We start from the raw sequence: 23,540 nt of genomic DNA, 5'->3' as shown, positions 1-23,540 counted from the left end.
AATCTGTATCATTTTTTTATTTAAATCAGTCTAAATTATATTTTATAACATTATGTAAAAATGCTTGACTATATGGTTTAAATGTATATGATTATTTTTATTTTGCATGACATAATGAGAATGGGGGAGGGGTGCATAACTGTAATGAAAATAATGTCACAATGCAAATAAATAAAGGTCATAAGAGCAGATTTCTTTATCTCTACATTTATGTTTATTTTCGTGATATTATTCTTAAATAATATAGTTTTCTTCTGTTTTTGGGGAGAAATATGACCCAGATTTTGTGAGATTCGTCCATTTGTGTGTATTAATTTTCCATGATTTTCTACAATCTCTTAAAGATTATATCTCTCTTGCATATGTCAAAACAGTTTAAACTGCTATGGAAACTGTTAAAATCATTCTAGAAATAAATAGTTTTAACAGTTTAGTTTTTGCTAAATAAGAATCCAGATATAAAGATTGTCAGGCTTATTTTAACTGATGTAATGTGTGCTATAGTAAGTAAATGTTTTGGCCCCTAATTTTAAAGCTTTGTGATTTCCTTGATTTTTGTTTTATTATGAAATAAGCAAATTCAGTATCACAGGAGCTCTGATCCATGAACTTAAGAGCTGTGCTGTTTCAGACTGACACTCGTATGATGCTAACACTCCTACCACCCAGTTGCGAGCAGGATTCCAGACGACCCAGTGATGGCCCACGAAGCAGAGAGGAAAACAAACAAGGCTTACTTTGCTGTGAACCACAGATGCTTGGGAACTATTTGAACAGGGAGCAATTTAAACGGTCACTCCTGTGGCCTGTGTTCAAACATCAAGTGGTAATGAGGACGGAGTGCCTGGTCCTGTTGCCCCGGCCTCCCCTCGGCTTTTCAACACATTCACGCTCCCAAAGGAGGCCGGCCGAACAATGATGGGCCACTTTCACAGGATGGCATTTTTACTGCTTTTTTACGCACTTGTATTTCGGGAATGTTTAGACAGACCTGCAACAACCAGAAATACTGGGCGTAGATGGTTGGCTCTTGAGTTGGAGAATTTATTAAGAGAGCGGGAACAGAGGATTAAGAAACTTGACTTTTTTGAGAAAAATGACGTTGTTCCTGTATCCACCTTGTTTAGCAATGCTATTTTCTTTGAATATGCAAGGTTGATTCATTAGCCACTATAGGTAAATAGCTACAAGAAATACAAATGCAATAAACGGTATTTACACTACAAGCCAATGTGTTTATTATTACAAAATTTTTTTTAAATAATATGATTACAAATACCAGTTTTCAGTATCAAGCAGCATAGCAACTGTTTTTGTTCGAGATACAAATTGCTCATTATTTTTAGTTTGCATGACCGTAATGAGAATTGGAGGGGATTTTGGTTGGTAATTCACATTATTCTCACTGATGATACATGTATTAGCAGCATCCACACCACGCGGGCTGCAATTATGTCGTCTGCTGCTTTAAATACTTGAGCTCATTGAAGCAGGATGGATTCTGATTGGCTGTCATTGTTTTTAGCATTCATCAGCTAGAAAAATAATTTTGAACGTGATAGTAGTGATATCGTTCCTCTGTCGTTATCGTTGTAGTTGTGGTGTGGACTTGATATTCTTTTAAATTTAGAACGATTTTTAAAAAATATATCTTTATCATTGACATTATAGTTATCACCCTAGGTGTGAACGGGCCTTAAGTGGATAAAGCTCTGAGTAAATTTCCTTCACAGTCAGCTCAGAAAATGTCAGAAATACAGAGTTCATTTGGGCCTAACCGTGGGTTAGTGCAGCATAGTCCTCTTGTGCTAAGTTCTTAATAACTTGTTCATTCTTTAGAGAAGAGCATCATTGGCATAGATTTGATCTAAACACATGTACGTGAGCATGTATTCGAGAAGAGACAGTCATGTGATTCCTCTATTGTACATCAGCTGCTCTGTAAATATTTGCAATGATGTACATCCCTGAACACACAATACCTCCCACGAGCCTCTCCGCATGTGTCCCACAGTGGCACCGACATCGCCCAAGTGCCTGCCATATCCGAATATCACACATTTATACCAACTTTGTTTGTTCCCCAATGTTCTCCAGTTGGAAAAGAACCCTGGAATGTCCTGGAGTGTTTTCTCACTTCAGAGTCCTGCTGTTTAAAGCCGGTTTGTTTGAAGGACAGGTCGAAACCGCGAGCATCACTCATCCTTAAGGGTGAAAAAAAGAGAAAAGCTGTGTTTGGATTTGATGCTTCTGCATTGCCCAAAGTTCAGCTTTGCAGTTCGTGTTGGAGAAAGGATTTCCTGAACAAAGGAAGATGTGTTTGTTGAGGATCCTCGCACCACTAGCTATGTGTGTGTTTTAGCGCTGGGCGCCGAGGTGACATGCACAGCAATCACGCTGGTTTTTGTAGCCCTTTCAGTGTTACTTTGAAAAAGCAGGGTTAAAATTTGACGTTATATGAAAGTTTTTCAATTGATGGATGTTAAGGGAATCTATGGGAATATTTGTGTTGTCATTAGAAGGATCAAACTGGTTTATTGCCATTCGTCTTCTCTTTACACAAAAATGACAATGGCAAATGTAGTTTCCACCTAAACGGCAAGTTGCTACAGCTTTTTCCCCTACTGTTAACCCATGAAGAATTAATATGAGATCTCCTGCAAATAATCTATGGAGATTTTACTCTGTCTATTAATAGCCTAAATTGATTTTTTTAGTGGCCAATGACTACATTTCTGTTAGTATATCTATCAGCCAAGCAGATATGATTGATCTGCCAATATGATAACATAAAAGAAGACAAATATTGTCCTATTTATCCGATATACAGTATCACTAGCTCATATTACATAATTTATTAAACAGTTCATTAATAATAATTAATTAAAGATAATTAGCCCACAAATGATAATTCTGTCAGCATTTACTCACCCTTAAGTTGTTCTAAAACCTTTTTTTTTCCTGAACATAAAAGAAAATATTTTGAAGAATGTAATCAAACAGTTGCTGGTCTTTATTGACTTCCATCATATTTTTCTTTTCATACTATGGAAGTTAATGGGAACCAGCACCTGTTTGATTACCCACATTCTTCAAAATATCTTCTTTTATGTTCAACAGAAGAAAGAAACTCGTACAGGTTTGGAAAAGCTTGAAGTAAATGATGACAGAATTTTCGTTTTGGGTGAACTAATGAAATACTGTCTGTCTCCAGAGGCCATGATGTACTTCAACATCATTTTGAGTTAAAAAAAAAAAGTCAATAAATATGAAAACATATAACTGTTTAACAATAACTTCTGACCATAAAGTATGGCTGATATATAGATATTGCGTTGCATAATGTGCAAATAATACAACCCCCCCCCCCGAATATATAGCAGGTTATTACATATATTTATTTAGCCAATGCTATTATTCAAAGCAACCTTATTTATTAAGGAGACCATAACAAATGTACAAAGGTATGGCCAATATTAGATATTTTGTTTGCTTAATGTGCAAAACATACAAAAAAAACTGAATATATATGTGAATGCATTTTTTTTTACATGTATTTATTTAGCCAATCTTATTATTAAAGCAATCTTATTCAACAGTAACAAATGTACAAAGACAAGCAGTCCCATCGGTTTATTTTTATTAGAGAATAACTGTACATCGATAATGAGTTGAAACTTGCACAGCTTTCGATAGAAGCGACACGGAGTCGAGAAGGCGAAACACTTGGCCGGAATGTCTTTCATAAGACAGCTGACCTTGAGTTGACTCCTTCCCTGAGCCCCACCTCTCCTGTTTGGCGTCTCTTCGATGAATAATAAAAGTCTTACGGCTGGTGACGCCACCTTGCACTAGTTTCACAATCTTTCTTGCCACAATAAGGCTTTGTTTTCTTTATGTTTCTCTGTGCGTGAGTTCAAATGCTTTTAAACTCGTATGTGGAAAGGAATGCAGTTGAAGTATTTTGTATTGATCGGTGCATGAGCAAGGGCGATGACAAATAAAATGATTATTTTTATCATGGCACTTCCTAGAACGCCTCTGCAGGAAATGAAATGCATCAGTCAGACAAGTCAGACATCAGATGTTGATTAAAACGTGAATTCAGTTGCCTTTTCGTACAGAACTGCGAGTGTGTAACAGTGTTAGAAATATGAGCGAAACCTTCCTTTGCTCGCATATCGACTGCATTAAGCTCATCCTTAAATAACTCTGTTCTCCCTCCCAAATGTTAGCCAATGCAAATCTCAGCTTAGTCCATATTTACACAGCCAATTTTGAGGTTACATTCAGCAGATGAATTATCCGTTCGCTGAAATATTCACTCTTGACATCGAATCGCAGAATTGAAATAAAATGTGCTGTTTGTCTAAGTGCTTACAAATACAGACCTTTTAAAATTAATTTTTGGTGAATAACTGTGACAACCTGATTTTGTCAGCAATTTCTAAATTGTGACCCTGGACCAGAAAACCAGTCTTAAGTCACTGGGGTATATTTGAAGCAATAGCAATATTGATTTTTCTTTTATACCAAAAATCATTAGGATATTAGGTAAAGATCATGTTCTATGAAGATATTTTGCAAATTTCCTACCGTAAATATATCAAAACTTAATTTTTGATTAGTAATATGCATTGCTAAGGACTTCATTTGGACAACTTTAAAGGTGATTTTCTCAATATTTAGATTTTTTTTGCACCCTCAGATTCCAGATTTTCAAATAGTTGTGTCTCGGCCAAATATTGTCCTATCCTAACAAACCATACATCAATGGAAAGCTTATTTTGCAGCTTTCAGATGGTGTATAAATCTCAATTTCGAAAAATTGACACTTAAGACGCTTGACACTTGTGTTTCAGTTTTAAGTTTTGTGGTCAAGGGACACAATTTAGGAATTAAACTAAGAGGTTATTGATGGTGGAAGTACAACATAGAGCTTTATACAAAAATATGGGGTCTAAATGGGTGATTGAGTTTGGAGGTCAAGGGTCATTTTGTCAAATGCTTGACAAAATATTAATGTATTTTATTTGAGTGGGTTTGCTTGCTGAAGATCCAACAAGCTCTAAACCCCCTCAAGTTTTATCTTTCATCTGAATTGTTCTATCATCTAGTTGATCTAATCAATATTTTTAGTTAGGAGTTCCACAAGTTGAGAATTGTTTATGCTTTTTTTTTTTTCCTTTTGGCATTTCAGCTAAATATGAAATCAGGGTACAAAGTTGGTCCGAAGTTTATTTGTGCCACAGATGTTAAATAGCCTCACTTTGTTCTCAGCATCCATTTGAAGAATCATTAACTTATATTTTTACTGTCTGAAATATAAATAGTTTTTATAGTATCTCGGTCTTGATTCGAGGAGACTGACTCCCTGTAAATAGATAAAAGTTCTTCTTAAATAACATTAAGAAAAAGTAAGTGTTTTTATTCTGTTAATTTGTATTTTTATTATCTTCATCAAAATTTTATGCTGTATACTGCAGGGTTCAGAAGTCAGAGACCACATCGAAAAGCAGGGATTCAAAATGCAATTTCATACAAAGAATCAAAGACATAAAATACAGTTTATGCCAGCTTGAATGGAACATGCCTAATAATAAGGCCTTGTCAAAATCATGTCCATTTTTCAATTCCATTTTTAGTCACATTTTTATGTTGATTCATGCAAAAAAAGTTATAACTTATTATTTTAGTTATTAGTAAAACATTATTAAATTAATTTTAATGATTTAATTAAATTATTTGAATCATTTATTAATTAAATTCAATACATAAGTATTAATTTTTTTGCATTTATTTATAACTCTATTATTATTTATTAAATGAGAGAAGCCTAATAGAAGCATTTCTGACATTATATAGTTTGCTTGAATGCTTTTAACTAGTCTTGATTTGAGGAGACTGACTCCCTGTAAATAGATAAAAGTTCTTCTTAAATAACATTAAGAAAAAGTAAGTGTTTTTATTCTGTTAATTTGTATTTTTATTATCATCATCAAAATTTTATGCTGTATACTGCAGGGTTCAGAAGTCAGAGACCACATCGAAAAGCAGGGATTCAAAATGTAATTTCATACAAAGAATCAAAGACATAAAATACAGTTTATGCCAGCTTGAATGGAACATGCCTAATAATAAGGCCTTGTCAAAATCATGTCCATTTTTCAATTCCATTTTTAGTCACATTTTTATGTTGATTCATGCAAAAAAAGTTATAACTTATTATTTTAGTTATTAGTAAAACATTATTAAATTAATTTTAATGATTTAATTAAATTATTTGAATCATTTATTAATTAAATTCAATACATAAGTATTAATTTTTTTGCATTTATTTATAACTCTATTATTATTTATTAAATGAGAGAAGCCTAATAGAAGCATTTCTGACATTATATAGTTTGCTTGAATGCTTTTAACTTTTGCAAGTTTTTAAAATCAAATTGTTGTTTTGTCTCCACACTCATTCATTCAGTTGCAGTTATTTTTGAGTCAGAAACAGTTTTCATTAATCGGCATTAACAGGTGGAAAATGGAAACAAATACCAGCCCTCCAGTGAGATGGAATCAGCCTACAGCACATGTAACTGATTGACAAAAACAGTTTCTGTTGTTAATATCTGTCAGCGAGTCAATAAAATCTTTTGATCCAGGAAAAGTCAAGACCATTCAAAGCTTTGTGACAGCCCGTGACAATCAAATTACACAGCGGGGTGCACCCAGGTGCTTGTGTGCACCTCCCCATATAAAAGAGCCTGTTTATCCATATCAAATCAATTCATGTCTGCCTTTTTCCTTCTGCAGAACAAGCATGCTGTACAATTAAACCTGCTTTAAGACTCTCTCCACATTAATGTCCGTATCAAAATTCATAAAGAATCGGTAAGACGAGAATCCTGAGCTCGTAGATTCACGGGGATTTCACATGAAGCCCGTTTAATCAGGATAACACTGTTATTAATATTCATAAAGTCAGCTGGAATACAAATGACAGCCTGAAGAATCTGGAAACTTTTTGCGGAGGAAATGCATTAAATGCAGCTTAAAAAATTAATGGAATTTAGTTTATATTAGAGGGAAACGCCAAACCCCCCTCATCGAGCGATTGAAATTGGGCTTAGACATTTCTTTTTGAAGAATTCCATCTTTGACAGACATCAAAGGCATTTTCAATGAATGCGATGCATGAATGGTCATTTAAAAGGATTTAAAGACATTACACTGCAATAATTGTACATGAATAATAAGTAGCCCACCGAGGCAATTAGCTTAAAGTCTACAAGACAGGAAAATGAAGATCACTGAGTGACAGCAAAGGACAAATTGAAATGAGAAAAGTTTGAAGGAAGGATAAAGTGGCTTTAAGTGGCAAATGCTGTTTTGCAGGATTTGAGCTGTCTTTTACATTTGATGTGGGCTACTAACCTGTTAATGTTTCTTTATTTACTCACGTTTTATCCCCGTGAATGAATATTGATGAAGGAAAAGCTTCCTCTTTTGTATCTTTTTCACATGTCTAGAGAGTTGACAGATACGTTTTTAAATTGCTCTCATTGACACATTTTCACATTGTAATTACCACAGTATAGAAAAATAATAGAGAATATTAATATTATATAGATATACATATATAATTTTTAAGAAATTATTCACCACTAGCATCACAAAATAAAATTGCAAAAATAATGTTTTTATGTAATTGTTCTCAAACAGGTTTCCCGAACATATATATCTCTGTCTACATTGGCCAGTCAAACAGATAGTCCCGCCCCAAACTCATACCATTGGTTGAGATAGTTCTACTGTGTGCCACAATATTAATATATGTTTGGGCAGTCAACTTGTGAATATATTACAATTTCTGGATATGAAGCTGGAATAAGACATAGTATTTTAACTAAAAAAAAAATCACACACTTTAATTCAATCAGTGACCGTTAACTTATCTTTTGGTACTTTTAACTGTTTAGCTATTAGGTTTGTGATTTATGTAATCATTTGAGCATTTACTTAAGAGGAATAAAATGCAATTAAACTCTAATTTGATTTAAATCAGCTCCTCAACTAGCCGTAGAGCCACTGTTTATACACAATGACTGGTTATTGGCTTCATTGTAGCATGTTACACTCTGCAAGCTTTGGAGTGAATGTAGTTTTTCGTCACTGCCCTGCAAGCACCAAGGCTAATAGCTCATTAATCTATCATGAAACTCCTGCAGATTATGCAGAAAATGTAGATGTGATGCTAATACACCATCTGGAACAGGAGCCGCAATGAAACAGGCCTCCTATTGCCACTCAGCACAATTCAAACTTTCATTAAGCCAGAACGAGCTCTTCCCTGTTTTTCAATATCGGATTATTGGATAGTATCAGTTTCATTAAGTTTCTTGGGGGTGGTTCTCTCAGGAAACGGTGTCAATCAATGAATCGGTCCAAATTTATTTGGTAAAGCGCACTTTTCTGGGAACTGTTTAACGTGTCTCGCTGAAAATTACGTGAACATCAAAAGGTCAGGTTTGTATGCTTTGTGTTGTTTTTTTCCCCCTTTCTGTCTTTTCCAAAGCTGCTTTCTCTTGTTAGTGGTAACGGATTACCAGGCGTCTTAGCCGTACCTACTATCTTTAAAGTCTTTCTTCATACTCGTCCTCCTCTCTTTCTCTGTGAAAGTGCGGTGTGCGGGGCCAGCTCCCGCTCAGAGTCTATCACTGAGATTAATGGAGCCCTGTGGTGTTTGGCACAAAAAGCCAGTTGTCCGTTCACGCCTGACTGCGTCTGAGCTGAATAGCGTGTGAGCGGTGTGTGCTGGCTTACAGCGCGGGGATAACGTTCCACTGGCATCTGCCCCAGGGGTCCCCCCCACCCGCCTCGCGCACAACCTCCCAAGAGCACTCACTTTTTATGTCTTCTTAGCTCTCTTCTGCCAACTTTCTCTCATGCTGTCTGCCCTCCCCTATATCGTTTTCATGAGCTTTGGTCCCTTTTCCCAAGAAACTGATCATTGTTTGTCCTGTGGTTTTTCTTATTTACATATACCATCTTTAAAGATGCTGGGAATTAAAAATAGTTGAATTTTTCACCCTTAAAAATAAGGGTTTCACAGCAGTGCCATAGCAGGGCCATTTTGGGTTCCTCAAAGAACCTTTCAGTGAAGAGTTCTTAAAATAACCATTTTCTTCTAAGTGTGAAGATCATTTTAATAATCTAAATATCTTTTACATTTTTCCTATAAAAAGGATGGATGCCAATAAAGAACCTTTTGTTTTTAAGAGTGTGGCTTTTAAAAATGTCTGTTAACTTTGTGGTCGTTTATGTGCTTTGGTAGTGTGCTCCTAAAGGTTGATCAAATTAACCTTAATAAATAAATAAACATAATAAAATTAAATAAACAATGGGCCTATCCAAATTTTTGTCCAATCTTGATCAGTTTTGTCCAAGATTCTTTCTACATAGCATGTAGCAAGTCATAATTCACTGATATGATTTAAACTAAAAATTTAAACCTGCTGATTATTTAAAAAATACATTTTGATATGTTTTGCCACTTCTTAAGTAGACCACTACCATTCAAAAGATTTGTTTTTTTAAAGATTCTTATGCTCATAAATGCTGCATTTATATAAAAACAGTACTGTAAAAAAAAAATATATATATATATATATATTAAAGAACATTTTCTATTTGAATAGATTTTAAATTATATTTTTTTCCTTGTGATGGCAAAGTTGAATTTTCAGCAGTTTTCAGTGTCACGTGATCCTTCAGAAATCATTCTAATATGCTGATTTGATTTCTTAACAGTTATTTTTGTGGGAACTGTGATGCATTTGTTTTTCAGAATTCTTTGATGAATAGAAAGTTGAAAGGAATCGTTTTTTAGCACTATAAATGTATTTACAGTTACAGTGCTTTTCATCAATTTAATGCATCCTTGCTAAATAAAAGTATTAATTTCTTTCAAAAACAAATCTTACTGACCCCAATCTATTGAACGGTGGTGTACATCAACACAGAAAACGAAATGTGTCAATCCAATGGTTTCATAAGGTCTTTTAGTTAAACATAATGAGCAGTTCAGCACAGAAAATTGAAAATGTTTAAGAGATGCATGAAGAACAAAATCTTTCATTCCAGAAGAGCTTTCTAAGCCAAGATGCGGGATTCTATTGCTGTTTTTGTGTTTTGTGTTCACCGTATGTTTTGCACTCTTAATAAAAATTTTTTTTTAAAAATGCAGGATTCCAACTGGAAATATTAGGTCATTTTTGCTATAATATGAATTAATACAATATGAAATGTCAAGGAAAGTGTTTTTTAAGCTCTAAAATATTGCTTTGGCTAGAAATTGCACTTTGTGAGTGCAGTCTCAGATTTTTGTTGAAAATCCTGCTGGTGTGAGAAGTGGGAACCTTTTAGAAGACATTTGTGACTTATGAAGGTTTTCCTAACTAAAGTGGTTCCCAAAAAATAACCAACCAGGAAACACGAGGGAAACATTCTGCGTTTGTCTGCTTCAGTCCGACCCTTTCTTGAAGATACACCTACAGTTGACAGGACTGAAATGGTAAGTGTTTACGTTTGTAAGACCCCGGTGTGTGTTGTGTTAAGAAGTTCTTGTCTCAGAAGCTCCACCACTAGAGGGAAGCTCTCCACCACGGCTCCTACCACCAGCGATCAACAGGCTCTGCCGTCTGAATGTCAGCGTTCCTGCTAATTGCCTCCTGTCTGTTTGTTGCTTGCTTATGAATTAGCTTCCGTTCACGGAACTAAATTATCCACCATTATTTAATTACACCTGAGTAGATGACGCTTTAATTGGCGCTTCCTGACTAGGATCTGATATGGCTTGAGCTGTATTAAATGGCTGTTTACTTTTCTGATAGCTAAAAGCATTAAAACGATTGCATGGTGGGATTACGCTTTGTTAATTGCCCGCGTTCATTAGTCCTCCGTAAACGGTGAGGTAAAGCACTGGTACACAGTGGATGAGATAAAGACAAAGTCTTAAAGCATAATTTCACACAGCAAATTAAAAGCCGCCTGTCTTGTTTTGCTGCCTCTACTCCAGACGTTATTAAAGATTGCTCTCCACCAAGCACCCCGAGATCATATTGACAGGCTGTAATTAATACTAACCTTTCTAAGGCTAATGGAAAAGGAGTGAGCTAGAGCCTGTGAATGAAAAGCATTTTTTTCCGCAGTGAAATTAATCATACCCCTTCTATATATTTCCAGCTAATCCTAAAGTCAATGAAGAACTGAAACAAAGGCTGCCGTCCCCAGTAAAGCACCATTGTTCAGAGACCACACCACAACTTGGGTAAAGATGCCTTCTTCGGCTCATTTTACACTGTTTGTCAATGGCTTTCTTCCACGTGTTACAATTAAGGACGATTTTTTAATATGTGCGAAATGTTTATCAGTGTACATTGCAGGCGCGCTGTAATGATATCTTTGCAGAGATGTGTTTTCTAAATCCAAAACGGTGTTACAATGTTTAAAAATCAGCCGCTAGTTTAGTTTGTTCATCCTTAGTGTGATGCAAAAGTAAATTGGTTGCAGGTGAAATGTATTTTGCAATGGAAGATTTTATGTTAATTATTTGAAAGCATTTCAGTACTGAATTGGCTCACTTTATGATTTAAACTTGTATTTAAGTTATTATTTATGACAAATTTATTGATTTACACTTTGCAGTAGAATTGCTCTGTTTTTGTAGAGAACTACAACTTAACTTAACATCACTGAACAATTGAAATATGAATTTTGTTTGTAAATTCTATATTTATAGCATTTTAAAGCAATATACACCTGTAATTTGTTTTTTATTTGTGTATAGTGAAAGTACACATTGTAGATACTGAAATTATAAATTAGCTCAGTTTGCAATGCGTTTAAAGTACATGTTGGCTATATTTTTACATTTTTAGTGTTTAAAAGCAATATACATTGCAAATATAGTAGTATTTTTATTTACGTCTGACACTGATTGTTGTGTTTGTTTTGCAGAAGAATATGACTTGTAAAAAGTCTGTCCTCTTTGGGTCAGAACTCTTGAAGGTCTTTGATATTTGCTTCATGTCCTTGCTTTACTCAGCGCTTTGAAACAAAACATGCAGCTCCTTCAAAGCAGTGGCATTGATGTACAGTTTGTCAATATCCTGTACCTGTCTTCACCTGAGTGTGTCAGACAAAGTGCACTGCTGTTAGATATCGAAGGGGACAAAATAGTGTTGGTTTTATATTTTTGTTTTGCGTATTTATACATTTCACATCTATTTTTATTATTTTTTTCAGATCCTCTTTAGTTGAAACTACCTCCGCTACATCCCAATGTCAGAGTTTATCAAAAGCCCTGGAGGAGAAACTCGTACAAGGTAATGAATTATAAATTAGTTTTATTGTGGCCATGATAATAGCAATCCAATCACAACAAATCATAGCAGAAACATATCTTATTAAAAAGTGAATTGTGTTATTTTACAGTTATAAGGCTCTTTTTTTCTTGCCTCATTTGTTGACTATTTGTGCTACAACCATTTCCATCTGCATTTCTGCCAGAATGTGTCTGTTTTTATGACTAAAGGCTTGTATTACAGGCTTCCCGATGTATAAATGCTCTATATAGTATATTAACAGTTATTTACATGTTTTTATTTATCTACATAAACATTTGTTTACATTATTCCATAATGCTGGGCTGCTACGTATTAACTTTACCTAGGCCATAACGCTGTAGAAGAGCCACTATTTAGATAGACTGGTTGGAATGACAATGAGAGATAAACAGAATATTTACCAACCCTTCACCAGACGCTCCTGATATGCAAATTTATTCTGCCTCACTGCTCAAATATACATTTGAGCTGTTGGTGAAACACTTCAATCTTTTTGCAGGCAGTTAATCAGCCTGTGTTTGATTATTAGTGACAGACATTAGTAAGGTGGCACGAGACCGTTAGTAGAGTGAATGGAGGAAATGGTCATGTCTGATCATTTTTTGCACCATTTAGATTTGACTTAAACATACTTTTTAAATGGCAATTATGAACATTGCTAAATTTGAATTGAGGCAGCAGACAAGATGCAGAATTTAAATTTGCATTTAAGAAAGTAGAATTAAAATGGAATGAAATTCTAAATGAACACGGTTCAAACAACACAAAATTTTAGAAATTTTTAGAATTTCAGTTTTTTTTCTGTTTAATAATTCATATTAGTTGCATTAAAAAAAATATTTAGATATTTAATACATATGATTTATTATTATATTTAATATTTTACATTTTATTTTATAGACCACTGTTGAAAAATACTTAATTACTCAAAATGCTTGATTAAAAGTCTTAAAATCAAAAAGTGTGTCAAATTAAAACCTCAAACTGAACATCCAAGTTATCCATTCTTGCCCATTTTGTTGTTGTGGACAAATGTAGGTCATTTCTTGTATAACTGTATTCAGTTTCTTCAAATTAAATTCTTTTTCCATTCTAATTCAAATTCAAATTCAGTATAATATGGTTTGTGGTCAATTCAATTCAAATTCACACTCATCTTTTGAAAGGGAGCCAATACTTCAGTTCTGAATTTGCTTTTAATGTTGATCCTTTCATACTTGGTTCCCATAAGAAATGGGCCTTTACTTTGCACGCTTAAATTAAAAGCCCTGCTCACCCCATTTGTGAGGGAAATGGCGCTTTAAACACACATTCTCAGGGGCAGTTACCTTTGTGAGAGACACCCGAAGAGGGAGATAAAATTAAAGAAGTAACCCAGGTTAGGGAACAATGTATCCAAAAGTCGCATATTTGCAGTGTGACAAAGAGCTTCTATAAGTGTGTTTGGCGTTATTATTCATGGTTTGAATTTCGTGTTTGCACGGGTGAGTCTTACGGGGAATACTAATAACTGTCTCCAGCAATCCTGAGAGCAGAGCCCTAGCAACAAAGCCATGAGGCAGACCTCCCTGATCTCGACTTCAAAACCTGACCTTTCGCTAAATAATTGTGGCGGCTAAGCTGGAGCTTTTTGGACATCGTGGTCGCAAGACTCGAGCATCACAACTCATTTATTAACACCGAATGATTCCCCCTTTTTTGATGCTTTTGATTTAAGCGCTCTGTTGCTTGAGTTTTGCTCAATTTGAATTGCACTGACGTTGAACTGATTTATGTATATTTTATAATCGCAGGACGGCCAGGCGGCTTTTTTGTGTAGCACTTGACCTTGTGCTTTCACTTAGTGCTACTATCTGTTTAATTTGCTTGTAGATGTAAAAGCTGAAGCGTGTCATTTTTCTTTCCTGCTGTAAGGAAACCATTTGTAGGTTGATTCCACTGAAATGTGCAAACATTGTGGCTTTGTGGCGTTATCAAAACATTGCTCTGTTTGTTGAGCATCCCGACCAGCCCCACCCAGCAACACTCAACCAATGGTGTGAATTTGGGGGAGGGAGTATCTGTTTGGCTGACCAATGGCAGACAAATTCAGGAAACCTGTTTAAAAGACATTGTTTTTACCTAGAAATTACGCACTTTACCTTTAAAAGTAGTTTATACACCCTCTGCTTCTCACAATTTCAACATTTGTTGTATCTTTCAAGTCTCTATCTTGACCAGTTTTGTCATCACAAATTTGCACTTGTTTAATATGTCTCTGATTTAGGGGCCGTCGCTCTTTGGTTTTTATCACAAACGATCCGGGTTGCATCCAGCTTTCCCTAAAGAGAAAAGCATGTTTTCAGAAAGGCTGCCAGAGAGACAGGCCTCTGTGTTTGCCTCTCCGCCTGTATCTCTGGCCCTGAGCGCTACAGAAACATTGACAGAAGACCTTGTTTTCCCCCTCCTGCCAGTCACTCGGCACGGATCGTCACATTCCCTCGTGAAAGACGGCCAGACCTAGTTTCCTTTTCAGAAAGCTGATGCAAACCAACCAACAGAGCTGCCTTTCAAACGGTCAGACTGTAATCTCACAGCAGAAGAATGGAAGTCTTATATGTTATGGTTGCAACATCTTGTGGGTTTTCCTTTTCATTTAGCTCCTAAAGCTTTTTCTGGATGCTAAAATACTTTTTATTGAATATGCAGTCAGCTTTAGATTGGTTCCACTGAATAATCTAAACAGTGTGGCGCTTTTGAAACATGCTCCATTTGTTTGAGCATTCCAACGTTGACTCAACCAATAGCATTAGTTTGGGGTGGGATTGTCTGCATGGGCGATTGATAACAGATAGGGGAATGTTTGGAAAACCTGTTTGAAAACGGTAATTATTTTTTACTAGCTTGTAATTGTAGAAGATAAAATAATCTAAATTTGGATGTATTTGTTCACACAAAAATTAATTCTGTATGATTTTCTTTCTTTTTTTTTATGCGCTTTTCCTTATAATGAATGTCAGTAGTGATCCAAAAATGACTAAAAGCTTAATATCAAGTCATTTGTGTGAGTAAAAGGCTGAAGTTTAAGTCGTTTTTCAATGATAATCTTTTTTTAACTGCAGTGCAGTTCTCAGAATTAACTCATGTTCGTGTCAAATATGGCAAGGTCAAAATATATGACACCAGATTTGAAGTAAATAATCCCAAATGTCATTTGTTCTCACGTGTCTCATAGCCAATCAAATTGTGCCAAATTTGAATATGAGGATATTTCAATCGCATAAATGAGATTTGAGAGCCATTGTAGTGGTGAAGAAGATTTCCAGTGAATGAGACTTAAATTTCACTCTGTTCTTCTCACAAAGCCATGGTATTATAATGGTAATAATCAGAGGTGCCCAACCTGTTTACAACGAAGGACAAAAACTTAAAATAAATGTTGCATTATATTAATATTCTCTATATTTCAATGCAAAAAATAAAACAAAAAGATCACTTAGAAATGAAGATGTGTGTGACATTTTCCCACCCTCCTGTGATATTGCATGTCGGGCCAAATCAATAGTCATTGCAAGCCAACTTAGTGTAATAGCCATATGGAGAACTTTATTGACTTTTTAAAAATGTTTTGGAACATGATCGCACCTGGTGGTTACTATAAAAGTGAAGCAATGAAGTGTAAGAAATAAGTATTGCCCTTTCTATGTTATTGTGGCTCTTGCTTACTCTTACTCTGTTTTTTTTTCGTGCAGCTTCTAAGATTCCCAAGCCCAGAGAAAGTTTGACGCTCAGACTCCCACCACCCCCACCCGTGCCAGGCCCAGTTACAGCTGAAGTGAGAATCATGGAGGAGGAGAGACGGTCTCCACAGAGACCTGCGGCACAGCAGGAGCAGGATATTAACGAGACAGCCAGCAGTCCGGTCCACACACCTCACGTCAGCAGGGCAGGGTCTGCCGTACTCAGGTCAGGAGAACAGAGAGACTCACACACGGACACACTCATTTACACTGAGTAATAACAGTCCAATAATTATTAGGGCTGAAAAATGTATTCTAATTTTAGTTTGCAGCTTTTTTAGCATCAGCCTTTGTGTTTTTACTTTTATGTTTCTTGATAGTGTTTTCTTTAGTTCGTTTTAGTTTTCCTGTTGACTAGAAACAATTACCCTATGTTCAAAATGGAATACTACCATACTACATACTGTATACTGTGCAATATATGTAGTATACTGCATGCTATACTCCTTGTTGTGTGTGTATGTCACTATATGTTTTTTTTGTACATTAATGTAAAATGTGTTAAATGAAAATAAAAAAACATTAAATGTAAATCAGTATGTAATGATAAACAACGATAATGCTTTGTTGTTGTCATGTAATCTCACTGCTTTAATACATTTACATTTAATGATTTAGCAGATGCTTTTATCCAAAGCGACTTACAAATGAGGATAACTATAGAAGCAATCAGACCAACAAGAGAGCAACAGATTACAAGTGATGTGACAAGTCTCAGTTAGTCTAGCACAGTACACATAGCAAGGATTTTAAAAGAGAAAAAATGAATGGAATAGGTAAGTGCTAGTATTAATTGGTCAGATACGGATGAAAAAGATGTGTCTTTAGACGTTTTTTGAAAATGGCTAAAGACTCCACTGCTGAAATTGAGTCGTTCCACCAGCTGGGAACAGTCTAAGAAAAGGTCCGTGAGAGTGGTTTTGTGCCTATTTGGGATGGCACCACGAGGCGTCATTCACTTGCAGAACACAAGCTTCTGGAGGGCGCATTAGTCTGAACTAGTGAGTTTAAGTATATTGGAGAAGAGCCAGTAGTTGTCTTGTAGGCATCAGTACCTTGAATTTGATGCAAGCGGCTATTGGCAGCCAGTACAAACTGATAAAGGAGAGGTGTGACGTTGGCTTTCTTCGGCTCGTTGAAGACAACTCTCGCTGCTGCGTTCTGGATCAGTTGCAGAGGCTTGATAGTACATGCAGGAAGGCCCGTAAGAGAGTATTACAATAGTCCAGTCTGGAGGGAACAAGAGCTTGGACAAGGAGTTGTGTGGCCTGCTCTGATAGGAAGGGTCTAATCTTTCTAATGTTTTATAAAGCAAATGTGCAGGACCGGACCGTTGTAGTAATATGTAATATAATATATATGTAATATAATTCTAATAATAAATAATTATAACAAATAAATGGTGTATTTATTATAATATATATGTTATAATGGTGTATATAATGTTATACCACACAAATGTAGTAGGTCATCCAATTCTTCTGTGTGTACTAAAATTTGCATACTGTGCAAAGTATTCATATTGCATACTACTAATTTCTTTAAAAAATAGTAGATAGTGTGCCATTGCAAACATATGCAACAGTTGTTTAGTTTCATCTGTCATGAGTACTATCGAGAAGGCCTTTATAGAATATGAATATAGCAGTAATATTCACTTTTAGCATGGTTGTCCATTGTAAGATGATTTTAATTATATCGCAGCGTGAATCTATAAATAAAGATTCCAATGCATTTTCTTTGCCTCCTTAATAAGAACTGAATCAAATTGAAGAGGCTACAAGAGGGAAGTAATTTACTGTGCAATACAGTGCAGTAATACTTTAATATTACCTTAAAGGTCAACTGTATGATTTGACTAATATCTCAAAGTAAATAAGTCACAGTAATATTCTTGAAAGTGGGAGACCGCATCCCTTGTGTATTTGATAATTGCATGTCAGAATGTGAATGATTCAGTTTTTGTTGCCCGTTTGGGAGTTTAATATAAGTATTTCTAATGAACTTTTGTCTTTTCTGAAGGCATGCTCATGCTCATGAGGACCAGGTTAATTCCAAAGTTATCAGCGACTCCAAAAAGCAAGTCCCAGTTCTGGATAGAGAGAAAAACATTGCTTTTCTCCTGAAGGAGCTGGATTCCCTTAGAGACCTCAATAAGAAGGTGAATTCACATGTTTATGAAGTCAGTCATTCTGTTCCCGATCTTAACACGAACTTAAAACGAGGCCGTGAGGGATAGACTTACAGTCTTGTACTGGTTCATGTAATTTTCACAACTCACAACTTTCAAAACTGTTTTATGGAGTTTTTGTCTAGTGAAAATTTTTTCAGAAAGATGTTTTGCTAGTTGAACAATCAGTATGTTGTTAAACAACAGTACAATCCATTGAACGCGTGGTACTTCTATCCCTCACATCCTTTTTTTCATTCCTGTCGAAAATTTTATTTATGTTTATTAGTCCTTCACCACGGTCTACATTTTTACTCGTTGATTGATTTGTTTTGTAATCCGCTCATCCAATTAGAGACTAGACTAGCTTTCTTTTTGATATTTAGGTTGTTAATCTTGTGCTTCATGAAAGGTTTTCAACACTCTGAAAGTTTCAACATATTTCAGTTGTTGTTTTGCTGCATTCATTTAACCTAAAAAGTTACAACAGCCACATAGACTTATAGATTTGAAATTCCAGGTCAGACAGGAACGTGCCATTAGTTTGTTTCATTTTCACTACATGAACACAGATACAACTCATTTTGCTAAAATTATTTCATATGTGTCTTTCCTAGCAGCTCTGCTTAAGTTAGCAAACATTGACATACTTTTGCTGTTCACACTCAATCAGTCTTTTTGTTATCTAATGGCACTAGTGTCCTTTATACTCTAACCATGCATTCCATATTAACTAACTAACTTTAGGTAGGTAGCTAGCTTTTGTTAGCAAGTGTTGCCAAGCTAGTCGGCATTGGGTTGAAAAAACTCAATGCTGTGCTGATTGCAACAATTTCTGTTTCCATGGTAACAGTGAGTTCTGCGATTGTGGGTAGTGCAGTACTTGACAGTTCCTCTTTTTTTTTTATAAGTCCTGAATCATATGATGTAGTAGTGCGAATACAAAAGCTTGATGCAGTGGTTATAAAGTTGTGGTTGGCTGATATGAGTTTTCATTGAAAGTGTGGCCAACAGATGCCCATATACAGTATGAATTCAGGTCATAATTCACTTAAAAACATTATTTTCTGCATAAAGAAAATTAAACCTATTTAAAATTTTACTTGGGGTGAGTTTTTATTTATTTATTTTTTTTAAGAAATTAATAATTTTAATCAGCAAGGACACATAAAATTGATCAAAAGTGACAATAAAACATTGCTATAAAATTATATTTCAAATAGTTCTGTTCTTTTGAACTTTCTATTAATTGAAGAATCTTGAAAAAAAATGTCAGTTCCCTCAAAAATATTAAGCAGCACAACTGTTTTTTAACATTGATAATATTAAGAAATGCTTCTTGAGTGGTGATTTCTGAAGGATAATTTGACACTAAAGACTGGAGTAATGATGCTGAAAATTCAGCTTGGCATCACAGGAATAAATTACATTGTACAATTATAATAACATTTTACAGTATTACCGTTTTACTGTATTTTTGACCAAATGCAGCCTTGGTAAGCATTTTGGTTGAATTTTATGACCTGAAATGTTCTGCAGTTTCATACAATTTTATTATTAATTTACAGTTTTTGGTAGAATGTGGAAGTGACACAAACTAAACAAAAATTACTGTTTATCTACCAAGCAGGTATGTTGTTTATTTCTTTATTTTGTCGACCTCATGAACTCTGTTATAAACGTATACTTATGTCTTGTGTGTTTGCAGCTCCAGGACAGGTTGGCGCTGAAGGAGAAAGAGTTGGAAACCAAGCTGCTGGACTCTCAGCTACAGGAGGCTGAGCAGGAGGCGTGTGCCAGTGAGAGAGCAGCAGGTAGGACACATGGGTGAAGAAATAAATATAAATGGTTGGAAAGAATCAAGATTAAGTAGACTCATTTAATATGGCAGCATTTAGCTTTTTTATGTGTTTAATGTGAGGTGTGACGTTGCATAGATCTCTAAATGGAAACGTCTGACCTTCCAACACAGCTGAAGAATAAACACTTTTAATTAATTAGTTAGTACATGTCAGCAGAACCCGAGAAAAGCACACTTTGACATTTGTAAACATAAACCAGTATGTCTAACATAAAGCGCCTTCATCAGAAGTGATCATTCCTCTCTGTAACTGATTATTTTGTCAATGAAATCTACACGCTTCTCACCTTTGCTGAACAAATATTTAAATTTAGCCAATATTCACTTTTCATTTGATCTTAACTAGCTAAAAAGCGCCACCTCAGAGTTTGTTAATTAAACGGAAACATGTGACACATGATATATATGACACACAATTAGGTAGCCAAATTGTTCATTTAATAAGGCAATGATAATGCATGTATTCACCGCCCTCATTTCAATAGGATTTGTATGGTTCAGGTTGGAGATGTTTAATCAGCAAATTCCAGCAATAATGATTTGCTTTGTGAACTTTGTAGTGGCTTAGTGTGGGAATGACTGTTTATCGTAACATGCAGGAAAGAATTGATGCGAGTGATGGATAACTGTGCTGCTTTCGGTGGGATTAGAGATGGTGCCAAGGACCGTTTGGTAATGCCAAAATCCTGTGGTTTTCACCAAACTGTCTGCTTGATTTTTGAGTTTGGTGCAGATCAGGTCGGGTGCGTGAATTAAAATCAGTGCATGTTTGATCAAAACTTTCTTAGCTGGAGTCTGCTTGTTTGTTTATTTTGTTTTCATTCAAGCATTTCTTTATACCTTCTTTGTTTGTTTGTTTGTCTGTTATTTTGTTCATTCATGTGTCCTTTGTCCATTTTAATAAATGAATTCCTTTATTTCTTGGTGTGGCCTTGGACTGTAATAATGCTTTGCAAATTGGATCATGGATCATTTAATTTGTTAGTTCATTATTTCATTTGCTATTCATTCATTCATTCATGCTTGATTGTCCATTTTTTCATTTTTTCGCTCAGTCAGTCAGTCATTTATATTTGCTTTGTGTGTTATAAGGTTTTAGAAATTGGTTCATAGATAATTTAGCTTGTTGGTTCATACGTTTATTTATTTATTGGTTCAGTTCTTTGCATTCATTCATTCAGTTGTTCATTTGTTTGTTTGTTTGTTCAGTCATTAATATTTGCTAGCGGCCTTTGTGTGTAATAATGCATTGGACTCATGGATACTTCCATTATTTAATTTGTCATTTTATTGATATTATTTGTTCAATTGTTCAAATTCATTTATTCATTTCTTTTTGTTTGTTTGTCTGGTCAGTCAGTAATTTATATTTGCTTGTGTTTTTGTATATAATTATGCTTTGGAAATTGGCTCATGGTTCATTTTTTGCTTGTTTTTACTTGTTAGTTTGTTCATTTATTTATTTGTTTATTTATTTATTCATTATTCTTTTGTGTTAGTTTGTTCTTTCGTTCAGTCATTTATGTTTGCTAGCAGTCAATATTGCTTTGCCATAGGCCTATTTATTCATTAATTTATTCATTCAATCGTTATTTGGTTGTGTGTTTGTTGATTTATTCATTCATTCATTTAGTAATATATATTTGATAGCAGCCTTTGTCTCAAGTATTGCTTGGAGATTCTTGGAGACTCGTCAGTATGCCCTTGGACCCATTCATCATTTGTTTGTTAATTTGCTTGTTTGTTTCGTTCATTAGTTCATTCATTCACTAGGGGACTTAATTTCCAATATTGTTTTGGAAATGCGTACGTCAGCATGCCCATGGACCTTCTGAGGCCTGTAGGTCAAACACAGTCATGTTTGTCCTCCTATATGAGGATATTTTTCTGATGGTTTCTGGTATTCATGAGCCTGGTGTAATTGCTTGCTGTTCCCGTACAATGTTGATAAACCAGAGTGTTTCCATGCTGAAATTTCATAAATAAAATGTCTCCAAGTCTCCGGAATGCTGACTTCAGGGTGTTGCTGCTGTTTTTATTGCTCTGGGCGGTCGTGCACACACACACTCACGGATACACACACACACACACACACACACACACACCTCCCCAGGGGAAACTGTCTTCTCAAAATAAGGCTCACTTAGAGTTATTAATACTTATGCCATAGTGTTTCAACTGCAATAACCTCTTTCCCGAGGAGCTTAGCCTTGTTATTGTGCAGCTGGAGCACTGGAGTGCAATACCAGAATAAATAACCTCTCTCTCTCTCTCTCTCTCTCTCTCTCTCTCTCTCTCTCTCTCTCTCAGCGTTAGTCGATGAAATCTATAAGGCTCAGAGGGAGAGAGACCAGGCTGTGATGGCCAGACTGCGTCTGGCTAATGAGGAGAGGGATGAAGCTTTACTTCGGGCAAAGAAGCTTCAGGAGGCGACGCTGGAGTATGTGCCATTCAAACCTCTTCCAAAACAGAGCATCAGTTCAGCCTGTTCAACAACATGCTGCTCTAATCATTTCTATTCTCTCAAAGGAGCACCTCAAAAAAATGAAAATCAGTAATCTGCCAAGTTGTCTATAAAATTGTGCCATCATACTCAAATTAAGCTGATGATTGTCTGTTTAATGATACTCATTGGGTTTTGTTTATAAAACAGGAGCCGAATGAATTTCTGTGTAAGTCGTTTGTAAATTGTCACTTTGACTTGAAAATTGTTTATGTCAGAATGGTTTTACGAATGATTTACACAGAAACATTATTTTTGTAAATGAGGCCCATTGTTTGTTGAAGCCCTGGCTTAGTGGTCTAGACATGTTGAGCTTCGGTGCTGATTAAGGCTGGCCGATGCAGCTACATTATTCCATATACATCTCCATATATACACTACTGTTCCAAAATTTGGGGTCAGTAAGAAGAATTTAATACGTTATTTAGCAGAGATATATTAAATTGACAGTAAAGGCTTTACTCAGCCTTGGTGAGCTTAAGATATGTCTTTCAAAAAACAAACTTTTGAATGGATATGTAAAAACATTTATGAATTTGGCAGACACTTTTATCAAAAGCGAGTTACATTGCATTCATGGTAGACAATTTATCAGTTCATGCTTTACAGTTTGAAAACTTATTTGAATGGTATTGCAACACTTTTTTTAACCAATTCACTGAAACCAATACTGTAGTTTAAAAGACTTATTGAAAATAAATGGAAACTTTAAAATTTTAAATCACAATTAAAATATCTGTTGTAATGTAGAGCTTTCCTAATGACACAAGGAGCAATCTTTAAGAAGTTTGATGGCTGTAAAAATGTTGCTATATATTATATTGCC

General features: G+C 35.2%; 1 protein-coding gene across 1 annotated transcript in view; it reads left to right on the top strand.

The window, feature by feature from the left end:
• The window catches only part of LOC107589664 (mirror-image polydactyly gene 1 protein-like), a 67,202-nt gene that overhangs the window by 9,762 nt on the left and 33,900 nt on the right, over positions 1-23,540 (top strand). The window contains exons 3-8 of the mRNA XM_016278166.1: positions 11,239-11,323; positions 12,301-12,380; positions 16,133-16,346; positions 18,203-18,341; positions 20,059-20,164; positions 22,522-22,651. Coding sequence (XP_016133652.1) covers positions 11,239-11,323; positions 12,301-12,380; positions 16,133-16,346; positions 18,203-18,341; positions 20,059-20,164; positions 22,522-22,651 — 754 coding nt within the window. The remainder of the gene's footprint in view (positions 1-11,238; positions 11,324-12,300; positions 12,381-16,132; positions 16,347-18,202; positions 18,342-20,058; positions 20,165-22,521; positions 22,652-23,540) is intronic.

Source organism: Sinocyclocheilus grahami, unplaced genomic scaffold (assembly GCF_001515645.1).
Source record: "Sinocyclocheilus grahami isolate Dianchi unplaced genomic scaffold, SAMN03320097.WGS_v1.1 scaffold118.1, whole genome shotgun sequence".
Taxonomy (NCBI): domain Eukaryota; kingdom Metazoa; phylum Chordata; class Actinopteri; order Cypriniformes; family Cyprinidae; genus Sinocyclocheilus; species Sinocyclocheilus grahami.
The sequence above is the reverse complement of the archived record's forward strand: the minus strand, read 5'-3'. Positions and strand labels throughout refer to the sequence as shown.